A 27,807-nucleotide genomic window follows, 5' to 3' on the forward strand; every position below is an offset into this window, starting at 1 on the left:
AAGCCAACTCACAATACCAAGTATTCGAGGCCCCAATTCAACCGGGAAAAGGCGTGCTGAAGCTATTCTTGATGATCGAGTGATTCACGCCTCAAGAAAAGATCACCAGGAGTTCTTGGTGAAATGGCAGGGATGTGATGCAGAGGAGAATACTTGGGAGAGGGGAACAAACCTCAAAGCCTACAAGAGCCTGATTGATGATTACCTTGCAAGGAAGGCGCCGAGGACGTCGCCAACTCAGGTGGGGGAGAATGTCATGGGCGGCTTTCCAACCATGCCCCATGACCCCTTGGACGCACCCCGTGGCGTCCTGGCCAGCCTCCCAACGCCCATCGCCACGGTCGTCCCCGTGGTCTCGGCAGCTCCATGATGTCTTCAAATTCGCCCCACCGATAGCCATCGCCAGCGCCCAGCCACAGGCAAAAGCCAACAGCGCCGCGCGCGCAGACCCTGATGCTAAAGACAAAGTTGCTGCCAACGGACTTGTTGCTGCTTTGTAGAAGACTAAGTCCTTTTCATTGTAAATATAGAGTAGTTTTGCTGCATTTTCTTTAAGTGTGATTTTCCAGCTTTCATAGGTCTAGTCATGTAACTTTGGTTTATTTTTTTAAGCATTATTAAGGGGGACCAAGCAATCAAAACTTTCAAGCAAGCAAACAATTCTCTGTACTGGTGTCTCTCCTCCCCGACACCATCTTGTTTTCTGTAATAGCTTTCATTCAATGCAATCAAGCTTTCTTTCATTCTCAATTCTCTTTTCTGCTCTCTTTCAATTGCTCATGATATTGGTTTTCCCGTACGGCACTGACAATCTAGTCTAGCGTACGGAGGGGACCTCAGTTGGCGGACAGCAACCGTACTGACATCGGTTGCCTAGCCTTACGTCGCCCTTCCAAGGAACTTCAGGAAGGCGCCGCGTAACAGTTACCGTGTTTATGGGTCTTAGCAAAATCCAATCTGATGATTATGACCTTCGTCCCTTTTTTATAGAAGGCCACTTGATTTTAAATGGGGTTTAGTTTGTATACTACTCCCGCCGTTTTAATTTATGTAACTTATTTGATTGGACATAAAACTTAAGAAAAAATAAAAGATTTTTGAACTTGTGATTTAAAATGAGGCACATATATTTTGTGTGGTTATAAATCATTGCATAAATATAAATTATCTCCAAATATAGAAAATAATCATTCTTTTTGGCACGAACTAAAAAGGAAATAAGTTCACATAAATGAAAACAAAGGGAGTATAATATTAATTACTTCCTCCGTTCCTTTTAAAGTATTTGTTTTTATGTTTAGTCACACTTATAACTTGTCTGTCCAAGATTCTAAAATCAACTTATTTTGAAAACTAATTTTTTTAAAAGTACTTTTTAAGAAAATATTTTTTGTAAGTAATAGTTTGTGTTTGGCTATTTACTTTGTGAAAAATACTTCTGAGTAACGTTCAGCGAAACTTTTAAAAAGTACTTCTAAGTGTAATTTTTTTCTTAAGTATGCTTTTTAAAAAAAATACTTTTGAAGTTAAATTACTTTTTTCTGCTTCTCAAAAACTGTTTTTGCTTCTACTTAAAGTATTTTTTTTTCCTTCCAAAAGCTTAGCTAAATACCTTAACTTTGGGGGAAAAGTACTTTGGGCCCAAGAAAGCTTGGCGAGATAAGCTATTATTAAGAAACTATATTAATAATATTAATTATAAGGGAATTTGACAAAATTATCTTTTATTACTTCTTTAAACGTGGAAAGATTATTAGATCAAGGGTAAATTTGAAAAAGAATAATAATGCCTTTTTAATTTTCTAAAATAATACTTATTTTGAATTACATTTAAAGAGCTAAAAAGATACTTAAAATGAACTGGAAGGAGAAATATTTCTGTATACGGTCGAAATCGGGCATGTCCGATTTCATAGGCACGAGGAGCTGCCTCGAGAGTAAGCTCGTAATAGACCAGATTCGAGCTTAATGGCAGAGTATGGAGAATGAAGATCGAAGTGCTCGCTGAAGATCGAGACCGAACATGACCGACTTCGAGTAAGGCATAATAACGGAATGGCGAGATATTAGCAACCGACCGAAGATCTCGGCGAAAATTTCGGAACATATCGAATCAAGCGGTTATTGACGCCAATCATGGGATTTGTTTCCGTTATTAGAATTGTACCTTATTTAGGATTAACTCTACTATATAAAGAGGGACCACATTCATTTGTAAGGGGAAGAATTTACTGATAAACATATACACATACACTGCTTTCTCTATTTCACTTACTATCTATTACTGCTCATCATTGTTTATTTCCTGTTCTTTATTGTTCTTGTTACCCAATCTCGAGATCATATCGAATCGAAGTCGAAAGCACTGCCAGAATACTGGTTTGATTTATTTTACTATTCAGATCATCTATTTAAATTCCTTGTTTATCAATTAGTATTGGATTAAATCACGTATCCTTGAAACCACTAAATATGTTTAATTGTTACTCGAATTTTAGGGTAAATAGTTTGGCGTCCACCGTAGGGGTAAGGGTAATAGTAATTTTTCAGTATTGATTCTGCTGAAACACACTATTTTATGCTTGTTCTTGTCAAGTATATTTGCTTTCACGTTAAAACTCACAAAACGCATCCACACACGGTGACAATGGCCTCGAATTCCATGATGAAAACGAAAATGTGATTGCTCCAGGAATCGAAGTGCCACAGGCTAATCACGGGGGAGCACCGTTTGCCAACCTCGTCGATGTCACTTCGCACGTTGCTCTAAATGCTGACCTAGGTGCAGATCTTGATGGGATTGTACGCAGAGAAGGCCGATCTAATGGCCAAGGAACACAAGGCAGATGAGACGAGAGAGTCAGTCTCCAAGTAATATTCGAGATGCTTCAGGCTCAACAAGCCGCTATTGCTCAGTTACAAAATCAACATAGAGCTCCGAATAGGGCCGAGTCGGAAATTACTCGCCGTACCGAGCCAGTATCGGAGAGGCCGAATGGTAACAAATCGGGGAATGATCCTGCGATAATTAAAATACTCGAGGAGCTCACCAAAAGAATTGAATCAGGAGAGAAGAGAATCCAAGCCAACGACAAAAAAATGGAGACATACAACTCTCGAGTTGATCAGATACCGGGGGTACCGCCAATCTTGAAAGGGATGGATTCAAAGAAGTTTGTACAAAAGCCATTTCCTCCAAGTGCGGCTCTGAAGCCTATTCCAAAGAAGTTTCGTATGCCAGACATACCCAAATATAATGATACCACCGATCCCAACGAGCATGTTACTTCATATACAAGCGCCTTCAAGGGTAACAATTTAGAGGATGACGAAATCGAATTTATGCTGTTGAAAAAATTCTGAGAGACCCTTTCGAAGGGAGCAATGATTTGGTATCACAACCTGCCACCAAATTTCATCAACGCATTTTCCATGTTAGCAGATTCTTTCGTAAAGGCACACGTCGGGGCCATAAAGGTCGCAATGAGGAAATCGGACCTTTTCAAGGTAAGACAAAGGGATAATGAAATGTTGAGGGGGTTCGTGTCCCGATTTCAAATGGAACGCATGGAGTTGCCACTGGTCACAGATGATTGGGCCGTTCAAGCTTTCACCCAAGGGTTGAACGAGCGGAGTTCAATAACATCACATCAGTTGAAACAAAATTTAATCGAATATCCAGCTGTAACTTGGGCAGATGTGTACAATCGATACCAATCGAAGATCAAGGTCGAGGACGATCAATTGGGAGCCCCTTTCGGTTCAGCACATCCAAACAGGTCGACAATTAAAAACCATAGGGATGTCGACAGGGAGCCAAGGTCGAACAAAGACAGATATCAACCATATACCATAGATCGAAGGAACAATAAGGATAATGGTTCAGGACGCAATTCCGCCCGGAACGATCAGAGAAGTGATCGAGGATAAAATTCTCGGGAACTTATGAGCAAGAGTGATTTTGACAAGTACGTCGATCCCACAAAAGCACCTCGGTTATCGGAATATAACTTTAGCATTGATGCATCAGGCATTGTATCAGCAATCGGAAGGATCAAAGATACTAGGTGGCCCAGACCCATACAAACTAATCCTTCTCAAAGAAACCCAAATTTGATATGCAAGTATCAAGGCACGCATGGTCACAAAATCGAGGATTGCATGCAATTAAGGGAGGAGGTAGCCCGTCTATTCAATGAGGGCCACCTACGAGAGTTCCTCAGTGATCGAGCCAAGAATTATTTCAGAGAAAGAGACGCCAACAGGAAAAATGAACATGAGGAACCCCAACATGTCATTCATATGATCCTCGGTAGGGTCGACATTCCACAGGGACCCATATTCAAACGCACTAAGATATCAATCACTAGGGAAAAACGAACCCGAGATTATGTGCCCGAAAGCACTTTATCATTCAACAACGAAGAAGCATAAGGCGTTTCTCAGCCCTACAACAACGCTTTGGTAATTTCTATCTTATTAAATAAAGTTCAAGTTAAGCGTGTTTTAGTGGATCCAGGTAGCTCGGCGAATATCATCCGATCGAGGGTTGTGGAGACGCTCGGCCTACAAAATCAAATCATGCCCGCAGCTCGAGTCCTAAACGGCTTCAATATGGCCAGTGAAACAACTAAAGGGGAAATTATTCTACCGGCGAACGTGGCTGGAACCCCTCAAGATACTATGTTCCACGTGATCGAGGGCGACATGAGGTACAATGCCCTACTCGGAAGGCCTTGCATCCACAATATAAGAGCAGTCCCTTCGACTCTCCACCAAATGTTAAAATTTCTAACATCAGACGGTGTAAAAATAGTATACGTGTCACGACCCCAAATTCCCTCTGTAGGAGGTCGTGATGGCACCTAGTCTCTAAGACTAGGTAAGCCCATTAATGCAGAATAATCATAAATATCTGAAATAAATAAACTACATTCAAATAATGACAACTCCCAAAACCCAGTAGAAATAAGTCACAAGCTTCTAAAAATTTATTCTCAATGTTTATATGTATCAAGGTCTAAACAAAAATAAGGAAGCAACATAAAATGATAGAAGGGGACTCCGGAGTCTGCGGACGCTGACTGATATACCTCGAAGTCTTCGTGCGCAAGTAACTCACTGACGTCTAGACTGGTAAGATATACATGGATCTGCACAAAAAGATATGCAGAAGCGTAGTATGAGTACACCATAGCGGTACCCAGTAAGTGCCAAGCCTAACCTCGGTAGAGTAGTGACGAGGTCAGGTCAGGCCCTACTGGAGAATAGATAATGACATGGAAAAATGTTTAAGCAATTTAATAAGATAAAATGACTATGGAAATGAATCAAATAGTATGTCACATTTAATGACACCAAATAATTGTAAATAATATCTCGTGGAATCAAAACAGAGTTCCTTTCAACTTTATGAAAATCACAACAATTAATCGAAGGCAACTATGGCCATAAATCAATATCAACAATGGCACAACCGAGGTACCGCCTCGTAGTCCTAAATCATAAATAAATTGACAATATCTCATTTTCTTATCTCACCGCGGGAGCCTTCACAATTTATTTGAAAGAAAATATTTTTTTCGAAATAGCATCCCGCATTTTAGCCATCATTATCACACCGCATGACTTCTAGTAGTTCTCCCTACTAGCCACGCTTATCAAGCCACCCTTATCTCACCGTATGTGTTTCAATACCCAGATATTATACCACCGCATGCGTATCAATATCACAATATATCATAATTTGTACCTCAAGTGCTCAAATAATGTAACTTGCCAAAATAATTCAACAACAATATTTTTTCAAAATAAAGAGCTCACGGCTCATGCCAAAATAATTCATCAATAATATTTTTTTCACAATAAAGAGCTCACGGCTCCATCACAATGAGTGCAAAAATCTTACATAATATTCAAGAATAAATAATTCAGGAAAATAATATTTCAAAATCTTTAATACGTTGCTTCAATATCAAATTTAAAATGTCAAATACTTCATATTAATAATGTTTAATTTAAAGAAAATCACCCTTCAAATAATGCACAGAATAAAAGAAACTAAGTTTCAACTAAACAGGTATAACAATTAGCAGAAAAAGGTCAAACAAATTAAAGGTATATATCTTAGATCAATGATGAAGAATATAACAATATAAAATGATTTAATAAATGCGCAACAATGATCTACACAATTTAAAAATATAATCTTTCATATTTAGCCCGTGTACACACTCGTCACCTCATATACACAACTTTCAATATATTTCAATAATCGCATTAATATCAATTCTAGGAAAAATTTCCCGGACACAAAGTTAGATAAGTCACTTACCTCGACTTGCTCCAATTTAACCAAGTAGTATGCTTTTTCCTCAATTTTCTGATTCCGATCGACTCGTATCTAGTCATAATTAATTCGATATATTCAACAAAAATTATAGAATCAATTCCATAAGAAAATACTATATTTTTCAATAAAATCCGAAATTAACTCAAAAATGGCTAGTGGGGCCCACGTCTCGGAACTCGACAAAAGTTACAAAATACGAAAGCCCATTCTACCACGAGTCTAACTATACCAATTTTATCAAAATCTGACCCCAACTCGACCCTCAAAGCTTCAAATCTTATTTTCAAATCCCTAAGTTCCAACCCCCGATTTACACCTCAAAAACATGTAATCTAATCGGATTATTTGATGATAATTCAATATTATGGAGTAGAAATGATCACAATGGACTTACCTCAAGTTTTCCCGTGAAAACCTTGCTCAAAATCGCCCAACCCGAGCTTGAAATGCCCAAAAAAATGGCAAAAGCTCGGAACCCCTCTGTTTTTGTACTGTCTAGGGATTTTCGCATCTGCGGCAACTTGGTCGCTTCTGCGCCTACCCATATGTGGAAAAAGTCCCGCATTTGCGCCTTTGCCCGCATCTGCGTGATTGTTTGCGCTCCTGCGGAGGCCGCTTCTGCGCGCGTCCCTCCGCATCTGCCCACACATAGGTGCGGAATTTCCCTAGCAGCTGCGACCATTGCCCCATAGTCTATTTGTGCATCTGTGCTTGCCAGGCTCGCTTCTGCGAGCTCGCACCTGCGATATAATTTCCGCAGGTGCGAATGCAGCAGAGGGCAGAAACTTTAGCTATTTCTTCTATGTCCGAATTTGATCCGTTAACCATCTGAAACTCACCCGAGGCCCCCGGGACCTCAACCAAATGTACCAACAAGTCCTAAAATATCATATGAACTTAGTCGAGCCTTTAAATCGCATCCAACAATATTAAAACACGAATCACACATAGATTCAAGCCTAATGAACTTTGAAATTTCTAATTTCTACAAATGACTCCGGAACCTATCAAATCACGTCCGATTTACCTCGAATTTTGCGCACAAGTCATAAATAACATAACGGAGGTACTCAAATTTTTAGAATTAAATTTTGACCCCGATATCAAAAAGTCAACCCCTCGGTCAAACTTGCCAAAAATTCAACTTTCGGCATTTCAAGCCTTCCACTACGGACTTCCAAATAAAATTCTGATCACGCTCCTAAATCCAAAATCACCATACAAAGATGTTGGAATCATCAAAATTCTATTCCGGGGTCGTTTGCACATAATTCGACATCCGGTCACTATTTAAACTTAAACTTTTAATTTTTTATCAAAATTCCGTATATCGGGCTAGGGACCTCAGAATTTGATTCCGGGCATACGCCCAAGTCCCAATTCATGATACGGACCTACCGGAACTGTCAAAATACTGATCCGAGTCCGTTTGCTTAAAATGTTGACCAAGGTCAACACAATTGAGCTTTAAAGCTCTGATTCATATTTTAATCCATTTTTCACATAAAAACTTTCCAGAAAATTTTACGTGCGCTTTAATTATTAAATTTAAAGATGACATTTTGGGTCATCATATTATTCACCTCTAAAACAAACGTTCGTTCTCGAACGGAGTTAGAAAAAAGTACCTGAGCTGGTGAATAAGTGTGGATAACGGCTGCGTATATCATGCTCAGTCTCCCAAGTCGCCTCCTCGACCGGATGACCCCTCCACTGAACCTTCACGGAAGCAATATTCTTTGACCTTAGCTTTCGAACCTGCCTATCTAAAATAGCCATTGGTTCCTCAATATAAGATAGATCCTTGTCCAACTGAACCGAACTGAAGTCTATAACATGAGACAGATCGCCGTGATATTTCCGAAGCATATAAACATGGAATATCGGATGAACTGCAGAGAGACTAGGTGGTAGCGCAAGTCTGTAAGCCACCTCTCCAACTCTTTCAAGAATCTCAAAATACCCAATATACCTAGGGCTCAACTTGCTCTTCTTCCCGAACCTCATCACACCCTTCATAGGCGAAACCCGGAGCAATACCCGCTCACCAACCATGAATGCAACATCACGAACCTTCCGATCCGCATAACACTTTTGTCTAGATTGGGCTGTACGAAGTCGATCCTGAATCAACTTAACCTTTTCCAAGGCATCCTGAACCAAGTCTGTACCCAATAGTCTAGCCTCGCCCAGTTCGAACCAACCCACTGGAGACCGGCACCGCCTACTATACAAAGCCTTATACGGAGCCATCTGAATGCTTGACTGGTAACTGTTGTTGTAAGCAAACTCTGCAAGTGGTGAGAATTGATCCCAAGCACCCCCAAAATCTATCACACACGCACGAAGCATATCCTCCAGTATCTGAATAGTGCGTTCGGACTACCCGTTCGCCTGAGGGTGAAATGCTGTACTCAACTCTACCCGAGTACCCAACTCACGCTGTACTGCCCTCCAAAACCGTGAGGTAAATTGTGTACACCGGTCAGAGATGATAGAAACCAGTACACCATGAAGTCTGACAATCTCGCGAATATATACCTGAGCCAGCTGGTCTGAAGAGTAAGTAGTAATCACAGGAATGAAATGAGCTGATTTGGTCAGCCTATCCACAATCACCCAAACTGCATCAAACTTTCGCTGAGTCCATGGGAGCCCAACAACGAAATCCATAGTAATCCGCTCTCATTTCCATTCTGGAATCTCTAACTTCTGAAGTAATCCACTCGGTCGCTGATGCTCATATTTCACTTGTTGACAATTTAGACACCGAGATGCATACCCCACTATGTCTTTTTTCATCTGCCTCCACCAATAGTGTTATATCAAGTCCTGATACATCTTTGCAGCACCCGGATGAATGGAGTACCGTGAACTGCAACTCGTGCAGGTACTCTGGCTGCACAACGTGGTCTTCCTCGGGCTCTTGCGGCTCTAACAGGGGGCGCGGGTATCTGATCATCAGATCTAGTTGTGCGTGTCCTCACCATCTGTGAGAGAATAGAAAGACAATTGTTTAGAACTTTGAAATCAACAAAGGCGCACGATAAGGAATCAAAGAAGTGAATATTTCCTAACAGTTCCATAGCCTCTCGAAGATAAGTACAGACGTCTCCGTACCGATCCGCAAGACTCTACTAAACCTGCTTGTGACTCATAATAGCTATGAACCTAGTGCTCTGATACCAACTTGTCACGTACCAAATTCCCTCTGTAGGAGGTCGTGATGGCACCTAGTCTCTAAGACAAGGTAAGCCTATCAATGCGGAATAATCATAAATATCTAAAATAAATAAACTATAATTCAAATAATTACAACTGCCAAAATCCGGTAGAAATAAGTCGCAATCTTCTAAAAAATTTATTCTCAAAGTTTCTATGTATCAAGGTCTAAAGAAAAATAAGGAAGCAACATAAAATGATAGAAGGGGACTCCGGAGTCTGCGGACGCTGGCAAATATACCTCGAAGTCTCCGTGTGCAGGTAACTCACTGAACTGGTAAGATATACCTGGATCTGCACAAAAAGATGTGCAGAAGCATAGTATGAGTATACCACAGCGGTACCCAGTAAGTGCCAAGCCTAACCTCGGTAGAGTAGTGACGAGGTTAGGTCAAGCCCTACTAGAGAATAGATAATGACATGAAAAAATGTTTAAACAATTTAATAAGATAAAATGACTATGAAAATGAATCAAATAGTATGTCACATTTAATGACACCAAATAATTGCAAATAATATCTCATGGAATCAAAACAGAATTCCTTTCAACTTTATTAAAATCACAACAATTAATCGAAGGCAACTATGGCCATAAATCAATATCAATAAGGGCACTACCGAGGTACCACCTCGTAGTCATAAATCATAAATATATTCACAATATCTCATTTCCTTATCTCATTGCAGGAGCCTTCACAATTTATTTAAAAGAAAATACTTTTCCCGAAATAGCATCCCGCGTTTTAGCCATTCTTATCACACCGCATGACTTCTAGTAGTTCCCCCTACTAGCCACGCGTATCAAGCCACCCTTATCTCACCGCATGTGTTTCAATACCCAGACCTTATACCACCACATGCGTATCAATATCACAATATATCACAATTTGCACCTCAAGTGCTCAAATAATGTAACTTGCCAAAATAATTCAATAACAATATTTTTCCACAATAAAGAGCTCACGGCTTCTGCCAAAATAAATCATCAATAATATTTTTTCCACAATAAAGAGCTCACGGCTCCATCACAATGAGTATAAAAATCTTACAAAATATTCAAGAATAAATAATTCAGAAAAATAATATTTCAAAATCTTTAATACGTTGCTTCAATATCAAATTTAAAATGTCAAATACTTCATATTAATAATGTTTAATTTAAAGAAAATTACCCTTCAAATAATACACAAAATAAAAAAAAACTAAGTTTCAACTAAACAGGTATAACAATTAGCAGGAAAAGGTCAAACAAATTGAAGGTATATATCTCAGATCAATGATGAAGAATATAACAAGATAAAATGATTTAATAAATGTGCAACAATGATCTACATAATTTAAAAATATAATCTTTCACATTTAGCCCGTGTACACACTCGTCACCTCGTGTACACGACTTTTAACATATTTCAATAATCACATTAATATCAATTCTAAGGAAAATCTTTTCCACACAAGGTTAGACAAGTCACTTACCTCGACTTGCTTCAATTTAACCAAGTAGTATGCTTTTTCCTCGATTTTCCGATTCCGATCGACTCGTATCTAGTCATAATTAATTCGATACAGTCAACAAAAATTATAGAATCAATTCCATAAGAAAATACTATATTTTTCAATAAAATCCGAAATTTACTCAAAAATGGCGTCTCGTAACTCGACAAAAGTTACAAAATCCGAAAGCCCATTCAACCACGAGTCTAACCATACCAATTTTATCAAAATCCAACCCCAACTTGACCCTCAAAGCTTCAAATCTTATTTTCAAATTCCTAAGTTCAAACCCCCGATTTACATCTCAAAAATATGTAATCTAGTCGGACTATTTGATGATAATTCAATGTTATGGAGTAGAAATGATCAAAAGGGACTTACCTCAGGTTTTCCCATGAAAACCTTGCTCAAAATCGCCCAACCCGAGCTTGAAATGCCCAAAAAAATGGCAAAAGCTCGGAACCCCTCTGTTTTTCTACTGTTCAGGGATTTTCGCATCTGCGGCAACTTGGCCGCTTCTGCGCCTACCGCATGTGCGGAAAAAGTCTCGCATCTGCGCCTTTGCCCGCATCTGCGTGCCTGTTTGCGCTCCTGCACAGGCCGCTTCTGCGCGAGTCCCTCCGCATATGCGCTCATGCAAGTGCGGAATTTCCCTCGCACCTGCGACCATTGCCCAATAGTCCATTTGCGCATCTGCGCTTGCCAGGCTCGCTTCTGCGAGCTCGCACCTGCGATATAATTTCCGCAGGTGCGAATGCAGCAGAGGGCAGAAACTTCAGCTATTTCTTCTATGTCCGAATTTGATCTGTTAACCATCCGAAACTCACCCGAGCCTTCAAATCGTGGCCCCCGGGACCTCAACCAAATGTACCAACAAGTCCTAAAATATCATACGAATTTAGTCGAGCCTTCAAATCGCGTCCAACAACACTAAAACATGAATCACACATAGATTCAAGCCTAATGAACTTTGAAATTTCTAATTTCTACAAATGACTCCGGAACATATCAAATCACTTCCGATTTACCTCGAATTTTGCGCACAAGTCATAAATAACATAAACGAAGGTACTCAAATTTTCAGAATCAGATTTCGATCCCGATATCAAAAAGTCAACCCCTTGGTGAAACTTCCCAAAAATTCAACTATCGGCATTTCAAGCCTAATTCCACTTCGGACTTCCAATTAAAATTTCGATCACGCTCCTAAGTCCAAAATCACCATACGGAGCTGTTGGAATCATCAAAATTCTATTCCGGGGTTGTTTGCCCATAATTCGACATCCGATCACTATTTGAACTTAAACTTTTAATTTTTTATCAAAATTCTATATCTCGGGCTAGGGACCTCGGAATTTGATTTCGGGCATATGCCCAAGTCCCAATTCACGATACGGACCTACTGGATTTGTCAAAATACTAATCTGAGTTCGTTTGCTCAAAATGTTGATCAAGGTCAACACAATTGAGTTTTAAAGCTCTAATTCATATTTTAATTTATTTTTCACATAAAAACTTTTCAGAAAATTTTACGGACTGTGCACGCAAGTCGAGGAGTAATAAATAGTACTTTTTGAGGTCTTAGAACATAGAATTAATTATTAAATTTAAAGATGACATTTTGGGTCATCACAATACGGGGAACAACATGCTGCAAAGGAAATGTTTGCGGTCGATGAGGAAACACCGATTACGACACTATCAACCTCGGAAAGGTCGAGCATCAAAGATAAACAGGAAGTCAAATACCAATCACAGCCACCAGCCTCGACCGAATCGGGGAAGCGGGAGATAGAAGAAGAAGGGGAGGATTTTTTGAACCCTCGAACTTTTGTTGTTCCCGAAGATACTGACACCACCAAATCAACGGTCAAAGAGCTGGAACAGGTTATATTGATCGAGTACCTGGCCGAGCGAAAGGTATACCTGAGAACGGGATTAACCCCCGAACTTAGGAAAAAACTTATTCAGGTTCTTGTTGATAACATATATTGTTTTGCTTGGTCCCATTTAGACATGACAGGGATTCCACCAGAAGTAACGACACATCGGCTAAGCCTGGACCCTAGATTCAAACCGGTGAAGCAAAAGAGAAGACCCCAGTCCGAAGTAAAGCACGTGTGAGCACCTAATTTTTGACTATATTTGAATTTTTACCACCTTCTACTATGTAATTACTTTTAAAAATTTAATATATTTTTTTAGCTTTGTTACATTCTTTTAATATAGGGTAAGAATTAAAAATAATTTAAAAGGTCAACTAATTACTATTAGTATTAAATTTTATCTTTATTTTTAAATGTAATAAATTTTTAAAAAACGAAAAAATAATATATTTTTTAAATTTTTTTGAATGGGAATAAAATAATAGAAAAATTAAAAGTATGGAATAAAAAAAGTAAAAGTAAAAGTAGGTGAAAATTATTTTTTTTAAAGTAAAAAAAAGTGGAAAATTAAACAATAAAAGTAAAAGAATATGAAAATTTAAAAAATAAAAAGTAAAAGAAGTTGGAATTAAAAAAATAAAAGTAAAGGTTGCTGAATTTTTTTTTTTAAAAAAGTAAAAGAAAGTGGAAAGTAAAAAAAGAAAAGTAAAATAAGTGAAAATTAAAACAGAAGGAAAGTAAAATAAGTGGGAAAAAAAGTAATGTAAAAAAGTGGGAAATTAAAAAATAAAAGTAAAGAAAAGTGGGAAATTATTTTTTTTTAAAAAGAAGAAAAATGGGAAGTCAGAATTCTTTTTAATTAAATTAATAAAATTTAAACAAAATCTGAAAAAATTTCGAATTTTTTTTTTATAAATAGAAGAGAAATGTGAGGAGAAAGATAAGAAAAAAGGAGAGGAGGGAATTGAGAGAATTTTATTTTCTTCTTCTATTCTAAGGGAATTTCTAATAGTGTCATTCTTTCTTCGTCTCTTCTTTTCGAAAAATCTAGCTATTCATCAACCAAAACCCAACAAAAATATTTCATAACATCCCTTTTTACATGCCAAAAAGTGAAGTCAATAGTCGAGGTCGAGGATTCCGTTGGAGCTCCGTTCACTAGCTTTGATGTTCTTCTTCGCTTATGCTTGTTCGACGTTCGTCTGAGTTACTGTACCTTTTCTTGGAAACTCATTTAATTGGAAATTTTGCATTAAAGGTTTATTCTTTCCTCTATTCTTTTAATTTTATTTCATGTGATTTTATTTATTTGCCTTTAAACTTTATAAATAATAATGTAAATTAGTCCTTAAATGCTATATACTTAATCATGTTTCTGAAAATATGGTATTCAAACTTGCTTGAAAGTTGGGAAGATTAGGACCCTAATAAGTTTGGGCTTCAATGGTTAGATTGTAGGGTATTGGTATATGACGGTTTATTTATTCAAATATCTAAAATCATACACTTCTTCTACAAGTAATTCCATAATTCATGACCTTATAATAATCTCAAATATATAGGAAGAATAATGAACACTGATAGAGTGTTTTAGGCACGCCTTTAATTAGTTTATCGCGATTATGTATACGTTCGCGTGGCATAATTGTGATTTCCAAAAATAAAACCGAAGCATATGTTAACTATGGCCAAAACAATCTTAATAATAAAATTCTATTAATTGTGTACACGTACGCGTGATAAGATTTTGGCATAATAAAAAAAATGAATTCACACACGTGATTCGTTTCAAAGATAATTTTATATTTTAATAATTAAAAGCGGATAGATAAAACATGAAAACTAATAAATCACAGTTTATCCAAAATTAATTCAAGCCAAGTTGTAGTCAATAAAGCGACTGTGCTGGAACCACGGTACTTGGGAATGCCTTACACCTTCTCCCCGGTCAACAGAATTCCTTACCCAGACTTTATTTTCGCAAACCAATAATAAAAGAGTCAAATCTTCATTTGAATAGGGATTCAAATAAAAGGTGACTTGGACCACCCAAAAAATCAATTTCAAGTGGCAGCTCTGTAAATAAAATAATCCCTACTCAGATTTGTCACTTTAATTGGAAAAATCCTTTAACCCACAATAATCCATACACATATCTTTTGTGGGGTAAAAGGGGGTGTGACAGTTTTGGCGACTCTGCTGGGAAAAAGAACCCAGAACTTCTGGTTCAGGGTTCAGAATTCGAGCTTTTAATGTGATCTATACTTGGATTTCTTGATTGTTAATATTACTGTATTTGTGGGCCTAATGTGCTAATTGCCGTTCATTTGCCGCTTTGATATTATTTAAACTATATAAATTGCCTTCTTACGCTTCCCTTCTGAGTCTTCTGAATTTATGGTGCACACGTGCGCGTGGCCCACTTTTCTGTTAGAGGCCATACCAAATAGAACGAGGCTAGATCAATAACTAGGCCGGGTACACTTTCGTGCTCCCGTACGTTGCCCCCCACCTCGGCTTGAGTTGTCCGCTTAGGTAAGCCAGGTTTAAACCCCCCCCCCCCCAAGATTTTAAACCTAGAATAACATAGCCTCAAGCCATTTCCCTAGTAGGAACATTTGTTTGCATCACATGCATTTGACTTTGAGGACTCAACACAGGGGTTGGGTCCGTCTAGGACAGGTGTACCCGATAATTACAAGACCATCTCGATGCATCTTATGTGCTACATGTACATTATATTTGATTCGGTTTGTGCATGTTGACCGGCTTCTAAAATAAAAAAAATAAGAATTGAGAGAAAATCAGAAAGAAGAAAATAGAAGAGAGAAACTTTACCTGGTTTTTAAAAAATCTCGAAGGGTTTATAAAACTGACCTCTTTTTTATAAAACTAAGAAGACATTCAAAAGAAGTTTTTTTATTATATATTGATAAAAAAGGTTATGTACAAGAGACCGATCAAGGTCTTACAAAAGAGAAACTAAGTCCTAACTATGGCCGGTTTCTACCTCTTCTTCAGGAGCAACTTCTCCTTCAGGCCCCTCATGGGATCTGCCTCGACTTCCTTCTTCATCATCGTCTTCGTCATCGAAGGAGGCAAGCTGCCTTGCTTCAACCTCAAGCACCTTGGCTCGGGCTATCTCCTCGTAGAGGTCAAAGCCTCGAGTATGGATTTCCTCGAGGGTTTCCCTCCGGGATTGACACTTTGCCGAGTTAGTGATCCATTGCTCTCGGTCAGAAGCCTCTCTTAGTTGCATTTGAGCAGCCTCAGCATCGGCCCGGTACATGGCAATGGACTTATCCGCCATGACCTTTGTCTTCTCGATCTCCGCCTTGGCCTCAGCAAGACCGGTTTCAAGCTCCTCGATCCTCTTGGCTTGGGCCGAACTTTTCTCTTTGATGCCCCGAAGTTGATCCTCGGTTGATGACAGTCTGACCAAGGTAGTTTCTTTTTCCGCAGCCAGGAGGTCCATATTTTCCTTCCACCGATCACAATCGGCCTTGACCTTATCGACTTCTCCCCGAAGCAGCTCGATCCTTTCAACCTTTTGCTGCAGCTGAGATAATGAAGTATTAGCCTCCACAGTTGGGTTGAGTCCATACTTTATCAAAAGGATGCTCACCTGCTTATCTAGCTCGGCCTCTTCCTTACGAGCCTGGGCCAAATCCGCTTGAAGGTCCTTTATAGTTTTGTCCTTTTGGCCGCAAAGAAGCTTCAGAGTGTTCCTCTCCTCCGAGACCTTTTGGAGATCGGTTTCACACTGGCTAAGGTCAGCTCGAAACTTGGCGAAGGCCTATACAAAAAAGGAAAATACAAGTCAGATTTAGAGAAAAAAGAGTAAAGAAAAGAAGTACAGTAAACCGATCCTTACCCGAGATAAGAGACGTTGGGCCTCTTCTAAACGAATAGAAGCATCACTGATATCAGAGGCATCATCGACTCCAGTAAAGAAATCCCGAAAGGGATCCCCTACACTAGAGCCTCCGCCTATATCAGGGGTCTTCAACTCTCGAGCCTCCCTTAGTGCCTCCTCAGAAAAAGTCGAAAGAGAAGGCAAGTGACCTGCTGTCATGGTCCCGAGCAAGTCGCTCGGGACGCTTTGATCGATCTTCGGGGTCTCAGAACCGGCCCCGTCCGGTGTAGTTGCAGATTGCCGAGAAACGATCTCGGCCTCTGGTAATTTGGGATCCTCAACCGATTTCGTTTTGGAAGCCTCCTCGACACGAGGCTTGATTTTAGCAGCCGTGGTTGGCTCAGAAGGTTTGGTGACCTCGACGGCTTTCCTAGGTTGGACCGTCAGTGTCGAGGCATTTTTCTCTTCTTCCTCTTCTTCGTCTCTCAGTTTTTAGACCGAGTCCATCGTGAGAGCGATTACTTTCCTCCTCACCCTTCGAGGTTTGGGCTTGGGGTCCTCGGACTGCGAGGCAGTTTTCTTCTTCTTGTCTTTCCTCGGCTTCGGAACCGGGGACTTGGTTTCTTCCTCGCCCTTAAAGGCCTCAAAATGGCATCCTTGGTCAGGCCTGCATGAAAGAAAATTAGTGACGAATGAAGTAAAAAAGTGTTTTAGAACATGAAAATGAAGATCCTTACCGTGGTTCTTGGCCTCCCATCTGCCCCTTGCCAAATCACGCCATGCGCGTTCGGCATAAGTAGAAGTTGAGGCTAACTTCCGAACCCAATCTTCGAGGTCAGTTATCGATTGAGGCATCCAAGGAATAGTTGCATGTCGAAAGGGGATATCAGGCGAAGTCAAAGAAGGTACGAAGAACAAAGATTAAAAGATCACTTACGGTCGAAGTTCCACTCCTCAAGGAATGACATCTTCTCTTCTGGAATTTTATGGTCTTCTCCCATATAAAACGGCTCATCTAACCCCGATCCTTGTCCTCGTCGATGCTAGAGATCAAGGCCTTCGTTGCCCGATGTTGGAGCCTGATTAGTCCTCGATAGATTCGAGGCTGGTACAACCGCATGAGGTGATTTAGAGTAAACTCTAGCCCCTCAGCGGATTTGGCCGAGGGTGACTTGATATCTTTTACAGAGATCAATAATCACTGGGTCGAGGGGACCCAATGTGAAGGGGTAAGTGTAAACACTTAGGAACCCCTCCACATAAGTGGTGATGCTCTCTTTGGGAGTAGGAATTTGCACCATGACCTCGGGACCCCAGTTGCAGCCCCTCTTCATGGCCTCGAGGTGGCTCTTCGTTATCAAGCACATGTACATTGACACATGCTCACATCGACCAGGGATCGATGAAGGGTTTTCGTCCTTGAAGTCGGATTTTAGAGTACACGGGCCGGAAATATACTCGTGGGGAAGCGGCTCCACCGACGCCTTGCCACCGGACGACCGGGAAGAGAAGCAATAATCTTTCTCCTTCTGGGTACGGTCTTTGAGGTTTTCGCCATTTGTATAAGTAAAGAAGAGCGAAGGAAGATGAAAAACTGGTGGTTTTGGTGCTAATGAAGGTGGCTCTACAGACGGCGAAAAGGAGGAGACGAAAAGAGTGAGAAGACTTAGAGGTTTTATTAGAGCAAAAATAAAGTTTGATTCAATGAAGGAACGGGTATTTATAGGCTCACGTCGATGGTTCGGTGGCAATAGCGGCCGACCGCTAACTGACAGGCATTAATGATTTGGGGAAGTGAACCGACGGGACGTTTCGGTCACATCCGTCACTTACGTCATGATCGAGGTTTCGAAAAATCAAGGCTCAAACCGTTTCTTATCATTTTATTCCAAGAAACGCTGGGACTATCTGTATACGGTCGAAATCGGCATGTCCGATTTCATAGGCATGGGGAGCTGCCTCGAGAGTAAGCTCGTAATAGACCAGGCTCGAGCTCAATGGCAGAGTATGGAGCATGAAGATCGAAGTGCTCGCTGAAGATCGAGACCGAGCATGACCGACTTCGAGTAAGGCATAATAACGGAATGGCAAGATATTAGCAACCGACCGAAGATCTCGGCGGAAATCGAAACAGATCGAATCAAGCGGTTATTGACGTCAATCATGAGATTTATTTCCGTTATTAGAATTGTACCTTATTTAGGATTCCTCTACTATATAAAGAGGGACCCCATTCATTTGTAAGGGGGAAAATTCAATGATAAACATATACACATACACTGCTTTCTCTATTTCACTTACTATCTATTACTGCTCATCACTGTTTCTTTTCTGTTCTTGTTACCCAACCTTGAGACCATCTCGAATCGAAGTCGAAAGCGCTGTCAGAACATTAGTTTGATTTATTTTACTATTCAGATTATCTATTTAAATTTCTTGCTTATCAATTAATATTGGATTAAATCACGTATCCTTGAAACCACTAAATAAGTTTAATTGTTACTCGAATTTTAAGGTAAACAATTTCAATAAGAAATTGTCTTTGTTTAAAGTACTTCTTATTAAAAAAAATTCATTTACTATCTTTAATTTGAGATCTTTGATTAAGAATTACGAATCCCAACTATTCTAACCACCCGTTGATGTTGAAAATATCATTGTAAAATTTATGGAAGTTATTAAATTAATACAATAAGTGGGATATTGTTATGTTAATTAAAAAGAGTGTCGTGTAAAGATTGACTAGTGAGCAAAATACACCGAACACATTTGACTTCTGAAGGGAAATAAGATTAGTTCATAACAACAACTGTAGTAACATGGAAAGAGGAACACCGGCAGACGCCGTTTCTTTGTTGTTACTCCTTGTAATAACCAACCAACAATATCAACAACAACAACAATAACATACTCAGTATTATCCCACACCGTAAAGTCTGGGGAAGATAGTGTGTACGCATACCTTACCCTTACTTTGTGAGGATAGAGAAATTGTTTTCAATAGACCCTCGGCTTAAGAAAGCGTAAACTTCCATTGATGAAAATATAAACAAGAAAAGACAGTACCAAAAAGTCATATAAAAGCAGAATAAAAACAACAAGATAGTAAGGTGATCAACAATGAAAGAAAACAACGGTTAATTATAAAAATCTAATACCAACAGAAAGCGAGATTGCGTGCCAATACTACTGTAATGAACACTCTAAACTACCGACTCTACTATCCTAATTCTCGACCTCCATACATTCCTATCAAGCGTCATGTCCTCATTCAGCTGAAGCTGTGACATGTCTTTCCTAATCACCTCTTCTTTGGTCTACCTATACCTCTCTGTATGCCTTCAAATGTCAACCTCTCATACCTTCTTACCGGGACGTCTGTGCTCATCCTTCTCACATGACCAAACCACCTTATAACAAACAACCAAAGAAGAAAAAAATGAAAAGACCAAAAAATGCATGTTTAACGATCCTAATCTGCGGAAAAAGACGCGGTATTTTACAGATCATCAGACGTGGAAATGTTTCCTTTTCAGTACTACTATTGTTTTCCACGAAAAAGAAACGGAACGGCTGTAGAGGGGAGAAAATGACAAAATAGTACCTTAAGTTTGGGATTGGTCTAAAATAGTCTTTCAAACATATAGTTGAGCAGTTTTTGGTCCTTTATATATGCGAAAATTGACTGATCAATGTTATATTTAAAATTCACGACGATAGCCTTCTTTAACATAATACGCCCGTGAGAAGCACATGAACTGTTTAAACTGATGGAACCATTGGGATTGACTTCTTCGCATTCATTTCTACCAATTTGCACCTTAAGAAAAATCATATGAGTAAATGAAACGCATGAATATGATTTATTTCACCCTCCATTATATAAAATAGCGAATGCATATCTGGTTCAAGCTTACAATATCATCATTTATTGCCAAAACCTTAAAGTTAGAAATAGGAAAATGAATTCAAAGCAGAGGTGAGTCCAGGAAGGACTTTTGTATTCAACCAATATATGTTTTCTATGTAGGTTGTCACTACTAATATATCACTAATTTTTCTAGAGACATATAGATGTATACATGAATTTTCGCCGAACTTTACGGGTGCCGTGACCCTTCTGGTATAGCATAGGTCTGTCTCTGATTCAAAGAAGTCTGTCCCAATAGTTTCTTTAGCTTAAATAGTTCACGTGTTTGATCTTGAGCTAATTCCGTCAAAGATAGTTACAACAATACATTTTAAATCTAACAGAGACCAAATGCGTTCAATTTTGATAATATAGAAGACTAAAACTGCTGAGATATATACTTAAATGACTCGTTTTAAAATCTTCATTTTCTAGCTGCGAAGGCATATGGAGAAGTAGCGGGGGGTAGATGACTTGGTTGTAATATTTAGGCATTGTTCACTTTGGCTGTAATTGGCTGTCATTTGTTTGTTTGCAAACTGGTTTTGTTTTTGTTGATTGACAGCCAAGAGGAATCTGGTGTTCTCACATTACTCGCTTTTAGTTGACAATACCTTATTATTATAAATTATAAATTTATAATATAGTAGTAATTGTCTTTCTTCCTTAGACTCACCAATCACTCTCCACGCTTTCCCTTTTTGACTGGTCCCTTTTGTATCTGATTTTTTCTTTCTCTTACGCTTAAACAACTACTGCACTAGTACTATTAAGATATTAATTACTTCACTAATTACTTATTTAGCAGACATTAAAGTATCCCAAGATTTTTAAATTATAGCCGAAGCTTCCATGTGCCACGCCAGTCTCCACTGACACCTGATCTTGCCCTTTTCTTCTCCTCCTTTTATTTCTTCTGCTGCTTCTCACAATTAACTACCATATTCTCCATCTCCTATTCTCTTCTCGTCTCATCTCTCTCTCTTAGCTTTGACTTCAAACTCCCAAAGTACAATATAAGAAACACCTCTTTGCCCAACTCTCTCTCTCTCTCTCTAAATTCCTGTGCCATCTTTTCTGTTTCAAGATCCAGAATTTCAGATCAAATTGTACCATTCTTGTAATGGGTGTCACTGTCTCAATGTCATAATTGAATTGTTAAGATTCATTTATTGCTTTTCCCCTCAAGTTCCTCATCTGGGGTTGTTGCCTTTTCATCTATTTTTGGATTGCTGAATTAGAGTACATCCAAAAATGGCACCAAGCTCTGTAGTTGTCACTATAGAGAATCCAAAGAGCATTTCTTTAGTTGAAGTCAATGATTTGAATTCACCAGCTTTTAGGGATAAAAACAAAGCTGCAAATCCAAAAAGATTTACTAAAGTTCTCTTTCTCAAAGCCCAAAGAACTCTTGGTTGTATTCCTTGGTTAGCTAATAGTTTGTGCACAACTTTTGCTTCTGTTAAAAAAAGGATTGCTTTATCAGATAAAAATGATGAAGACCCTAAATACAGGGGAAAGTTGTACAGATTTATTAGAGCTTTTCTTGCTATTTCAGTGGTGGCTTTGTTTATTGAAATATTTGCTTATTTCAATCAGTGGCAGTTAAATATGGTGAATCCTTGGGAAGTGCAAAGCCTTTGGCAATGGACTTATATGGCTTGGATTTCTTTTAGAGTTGATTATATTGCTCCCACCCTTGCTTCGCTTACTACATTTTGCATTGTGCTTTTCCTCATTCAATCCGTAGATCGCCTACTTCTTTGCCTTGGTTGTTTCTGGATCAAGTTAAGGAAAATCAAGCCAATTATCAATGAAGATGCAAGTGATCCTGAGGATGGATCCAATTTCCCTATGGTTCTTGTACAGATTCCTATGTGCAACGAGAAAGAGGTAAGAGAACGAGATATTGCATATCTTAATATTGTAGTCATTCTTGCTAAATCAGTTTAATCAGAGGTGATTTAAAAACTTGAATTTGATGTGTTCAATATCTATGTTCTCACCACTTAATCCATTGCACTTTTGCGATTATGGGTTCTGAACTTAGTGTTTGTTGAAATTTTAGTAAATTTTCACACACATATATATATATATATATATTTATGTTTCATGTTAAAAATACTAGTTCACTTGAACTCATTGAAACTATACTGCATCCGCCTATGAGTTTAGCTTGTGTTGTTTTTCTTTAATTACCAATAGTGGTTTTGGTGAATTTGTAGATTTGATCTGACTATTTAATTTTCTTGAACTGAAAGGTTTTCGCCCAATCAATAGGTGCTGTTTGTCAGCTGGATTGGCCAAAAGATCGATTCTTGGTCCAAGTATTGGATGATTCAGATGATGAAGTCCTGCAGCAAATGATCAGGAATGAATGTTTATCTTGGAAAGAGAAAGGGGTCAATATCATCTACAGACATCGATTCATTCGAACTGGTTACAAAGCTGGTAATCTTAAATCAGCAATGGCTTGTGACTATGTTCAGGACTATGAATTTGTTGCAATTTTTGATGCGGATTTCCAACCGAATCCTGATTTCCTTAAATTGACAGTACCTCATTTTAAGGTAACAAACTAGTTCAATTACTCAATCTGAATAGCCAATTGCTAATCATAAAGTTCTTTTTTGCTTCTTGAGCCTGTTTGGTTTAACTGGTTAAAAGTAGCTGATAAGCAGCAAGTGATGAAAATCATTTAAAGTGTTGAACCTGATTTTATAAATGATCAGTTACTTGTTTCAATAGAACTGTTGGAGCTGATAATAAGTATTGCTATGCAGGGAAAGCCGGATGTTGGACTAGTTCAAGCACGATGGACTTTCGTTAATAAGGATGAAAACTTACTTACTAGGCTTCAGAACATCAACTTGTGCTTTCATTTTGAGGTGGAGCAGCAAGTAAATGGTCACTATCTCAATTTCTTTGGATTCAATGGAACAGCTGGTGTTTGGAGAATTAAGGCTTTGGAGGAATCCGGAGGATGGTTGGAACGAACAACTGTAGAGGACATGGATATCGCCGTCAGAGCACACTTGTGTGGCTGGAAATTTATCTATGTTGATGACGTAAGGGCTCTTTGTGAGTTGCCAGAATCATATGAAGCTTACAAAAAGCAGCAGCACCGTTGGCATTCTGGTCCAATGCAGCTCTTTAGACTATGTCTTCCTTCAATCTTGAAGTCCAAGGTGAGTGTTGCTTTATATTTTCATACTCTCAATTCCACTTGCCAACCATATGAATTATGGAATCGCGGACTAGTAGTAAATTTTTAACAATGTCGTATATTTTTTGCACAGATCTCTGTCTGGAAGAAGGCCAACCTGATATTCCTATTCTTTCTTCTAAGGAAGCTGATATTACCTTTTTACTCATTCACACTGTTCTGTATTATACTTCCACTAACAATGTTCATACCAGAAGCTGAGTTACCCCCTTGGGTGATCTGTTATATCCCTATAGTCATGTCCATTTTGAACATCCTTCCATCGCCAAAGTCTTTCCCTTTCCTAATGCCATACCTTCTATTCGAGAACACAATGTCCGTGACAAAATTCAACGCCATGGTGTCGGGGCTATTTCAGTTGGGCAGCGCCTACGAATGGGTAGTCACCAAGAAAACAGGTAGAGCATCTGAGTCGGACTTACTAGCACTTGCTGAGAGGGAATCGAAGAATATGAACGAAGAGAAAATTTCAAGACGGTTGTCTGAATCTGGTCTAGAACTATTTGGCAAATTAAAAGAACACGAAGAGGTGCCCAAGAAAAAGAAGGCAAACAAAATCTACAGGAAGGAATTAGCACTTGCTTTTCTTTTGCTCACTGCAGCTGCAAGAAGTCTGTTATCTGCACAGGGCATACACTTCTATTACTTGCTGTTTCAAGGTTTAACTTTTCTTATAGTTGGCTTGGATTTAATTGGAGAACAAGTCAGCTAACAAAAGCAAAGAGTTTAATACTACTTTATTTGGCACATCATCTGTTTAGAGAACCAAAATTCCAGCTGAGTAGCAAGCAACACTTGGCTACAAACTGGATTTTCACCTTAAGAATAGTTTACAGGTGAATTTTAAACAAGTAGCATACTGAGATTCATTCATATATACTTTATTTTTATTTCTTTTCATTTGTGAAATTTGTAATTGCTCTTACTGTTTCAAGCATAATAATACATTGGAAATATTTGTTGACTTACTCTGTCTGCAGCAGGATATATACTTCTGAGTTTACATAATTGCCTTTCTTCTTTTGGTCAAGATTATGTGGTTTGTGAATGCAAATTACTGTATGCTTTGGGATGAATAAAGTGAAAAAGTAGGCAAATATTGAACACATTTCACATATAATAACTTCGTAAAATCTCTTGTTCTCTGAGATGAATACTGTAAAGCAAATTTTCTTTTTAAGTTACAAACAACAGAGTACCAGACTGTTAATAATTACATATGCATTAACGACTATTCAACCACTAAAACTATTGATTACCAAATGCCATTGCAATTTATGATATATTGCAGAGCTGTATGTATTAAGCACTAGCGATGTAGAACAGAATGGGACTTTTAAGGGGGAGAAATTCAAAAATAGCCAGATTTACAAGTGGTAATTGAAAAATAGCCACAGTTTCAAAAGTAATCGAAATTTAGCCACTTTTCATGTAAAGATAAATCTGAACGAAAACACTGTACAAAATCTGGAAAATATTCCAGCATAATATACAGGAGTTCCTCCAGTATAATATGTTGGAGATTGGAGCACCGATACTCCAATCTCCAGTATATTATGCTGGAACTTTCCGCGTGTTGGAGTTCCAGCATAATATGCTGGAAGTTCATACACAGGTGCACCAATCTCCAGTATATTATGCTGGATCGGTCCGTGTTGCAGCAAAATAGTGGTTATTTTTCAATGACTTTGCAAACACTGATTATTTTTGAATTACCAGTCCGAAAAATAGCTAGCCCGTGCTATTTTTACCTTTTAAGTGGGTTTGTGACGAAAGTCACAAAAACTGTTAAAACCATACACATTCATTAAAAACAAACAATATGGGGGGGGGGGGGTGCACAAATAACCACTAATTTGAGATGTCTTTACTTTTTAGCCATTGTTTTAAATGTATTTACTCTTTAGCCGGTGCTTAATAAATTTTTACCCGTCCGGACAAAAATACCCTTGTGATAGACATGGGTGCTGTGTAAATATTAGGACATAGTGTCCTTAACTTCATGAGTGTTGTGTAAATATTAAGGACAAAGTGTCCTGTATTTGCACCTTCTGCTGCTAAACTTTAGGACATCATGTCCTTAACTTCATATGTGCAGTGTAAATGTTAAGGACATGGTGGGGTGCACAAATAACCACTAATTTGAGATGTCTTTACTTTTTAGCCATTGTTTTAAATGTATTTACTCTTTAGCCAGTGCTTAATAAATTTTTACCCGTCCGGACAAAAATACCCTTGTGATAGACATGGGTGCTGTGTAAATATTAGGACATAGTGTCCTTAACTTCATGAGTGTTGTGTAAATATTAAGGACAAAGTGTCCTGTATTTGCACCTTCTGCTGCTAAACTTTAGGACATCATGTCCTTAACTTCATATGTGCAGTGTAAATGTTAAGGACATGGTGTCCATGAGTGCTGTGTAAATATTAAGGACATAGTGTCTTTAACTTCATGAGTGTTGTGTAAATATTAAGGGCAAAGTGTCTTTGTATTTGCACCTTCTGCTGTTAAACTTTAGGACATCATGTGCTTAACTTCATATGTGCAGTGTAAATGTTAAGCACGTGGTGTCCTTGACTTCATGCGTGCAATGTAAATGTTAAGGACGACATAATGTCCTTAACTTGTATTTGCAACTTGTGTTGTTAAACTTTAGGACATCATGTCCTTAACTTCATATGTGCAGCATAAATGTTAAGGACATAGTGTCCTTAACTTCATATGTGCAATGTAAATGTGAATGACATAATGTCCTTATTTTGTATTTACACCTTATGTTGTTAAACTTTCGGACATCGTGTCCTTAACTTCATATGTGTTGTATAAATGTAAAGACATTGTGTCCTTAACTTCATGTGTGCATTGTAAATATTAAGGACATAGTGTCCTTAACTTTATGAGTATTGTGTAAATATTAAGGACATGGTGTCCTTAACTTCATGAGTGATGTGTAAAATATTAAGGACATGGTGTTCTTAACTTCATGAGTGATGTGTAAAATATTAAGGTATGGTTTGTCCTTAATATTTACACAACACTCGTGAAATTAAGGACACTATGTCCTTAATATTTACACATCACTCATGAAGAAAGGGTAAAAATGACTTTTTGTATCAATTTTAATAAAGTAGTGGCTATTTTTGCTCAATATTAAAAACACTGGCTAAAAAGTAAATACCACTTAAAAAGGTAGCTATACCACGCCATTTCTTGCAATATGGGCGCATCATATGGCCCGTTATCAAATTAGACAAAATCTTGATCCTCGAAATGAAGTATATAGTTTGTAATAATAGCACATGGTTCGGTTTGATACTATGCTATCCGATAAATCAAACAAATTTCTATTTAACGTTGATTTTTAAACATTTATAACTACTAATAGTTTATAATATTCTTAATAATGAATTCATTATATGAGAAATCAATATCCAACTTCATACTGGATAGTTCTCTTATTTTAAGCTTCATTATTCTTTTGAAATGGAGGGAATATTGTAAGCGTTCTTTTCTTCTACAAATAGTCAAAATGTGTTTTTGAAGTGATATTGTTAGAGTATTTTATGAAGAATTAACCGATTTATATACTATATATACATCTTAATATATATATATATATATATATATATATATATAAAATCGCAAAAACTATTTTTTATGTATACCGATTATAATAAGTAAACAGTAAATTCAATCGGCTATTTCTATAAAGATCCTGATTATACATGCTTGATACCATAACGGGCTAATGGGCCGTAAGTGTACGTAACTGGATAACCAATTAGTGATTGAAGAATTAACCCAAATAGTCGCTCACTCAACTACTTAAGCTAAAAATAGCCGGTGAATGTATAATATAT

General features: G+C 38.2%; 1 protein-coding gene across 1 annotated transcript; it reads left to right on the forward strand.

Annotated features, from left to right (window-relative positions):
* The first annotated feature begins 21,557 nt into the window (after positions 1 to 21,557).
* On the forward strand, positions 21,558 to 24,910 carry LOC107817590 (xyloglucan glycosyltransferase 4). Its single transcript, XM_016643443.2, has 4 exons — positions 21,558 to 22,613; positions 22,982 to 23,290; positions 23,504 to 23,908; positions 24,020 to 24,910. The coding sequence occupies exons 1-4, from the start codon at positions 21,975 to 21,977 to the stop codon at positions 24,656 to 24,658; spliced, it is 1,992 nt and encodes a 663-aa protein (XP_016498929.1). The 5' UTR covers positions 21,558 to 21,974; the 3' UTR covers positions 24,659 to 24,910.
* Positions 24,911 to 27,807: the final 2,897 nt, after the last annotated feature.

The sequence above is a fragment of the Nicotiana tabacum genome, chromosome 17 (genome assembly GCF_000715075.1).
Source record: "Nicotiana tabacum cultivar K326 chromosome 17, ASM71507v2, whole genome shotgun sequence".
NCBI classification, from domain to species: Eukaryota; Viridiplantae; Streptophyta; class Magnoliopsida; order Solanales; family Solanaceae; genus Nicotiana; species Nicotiana tabacum.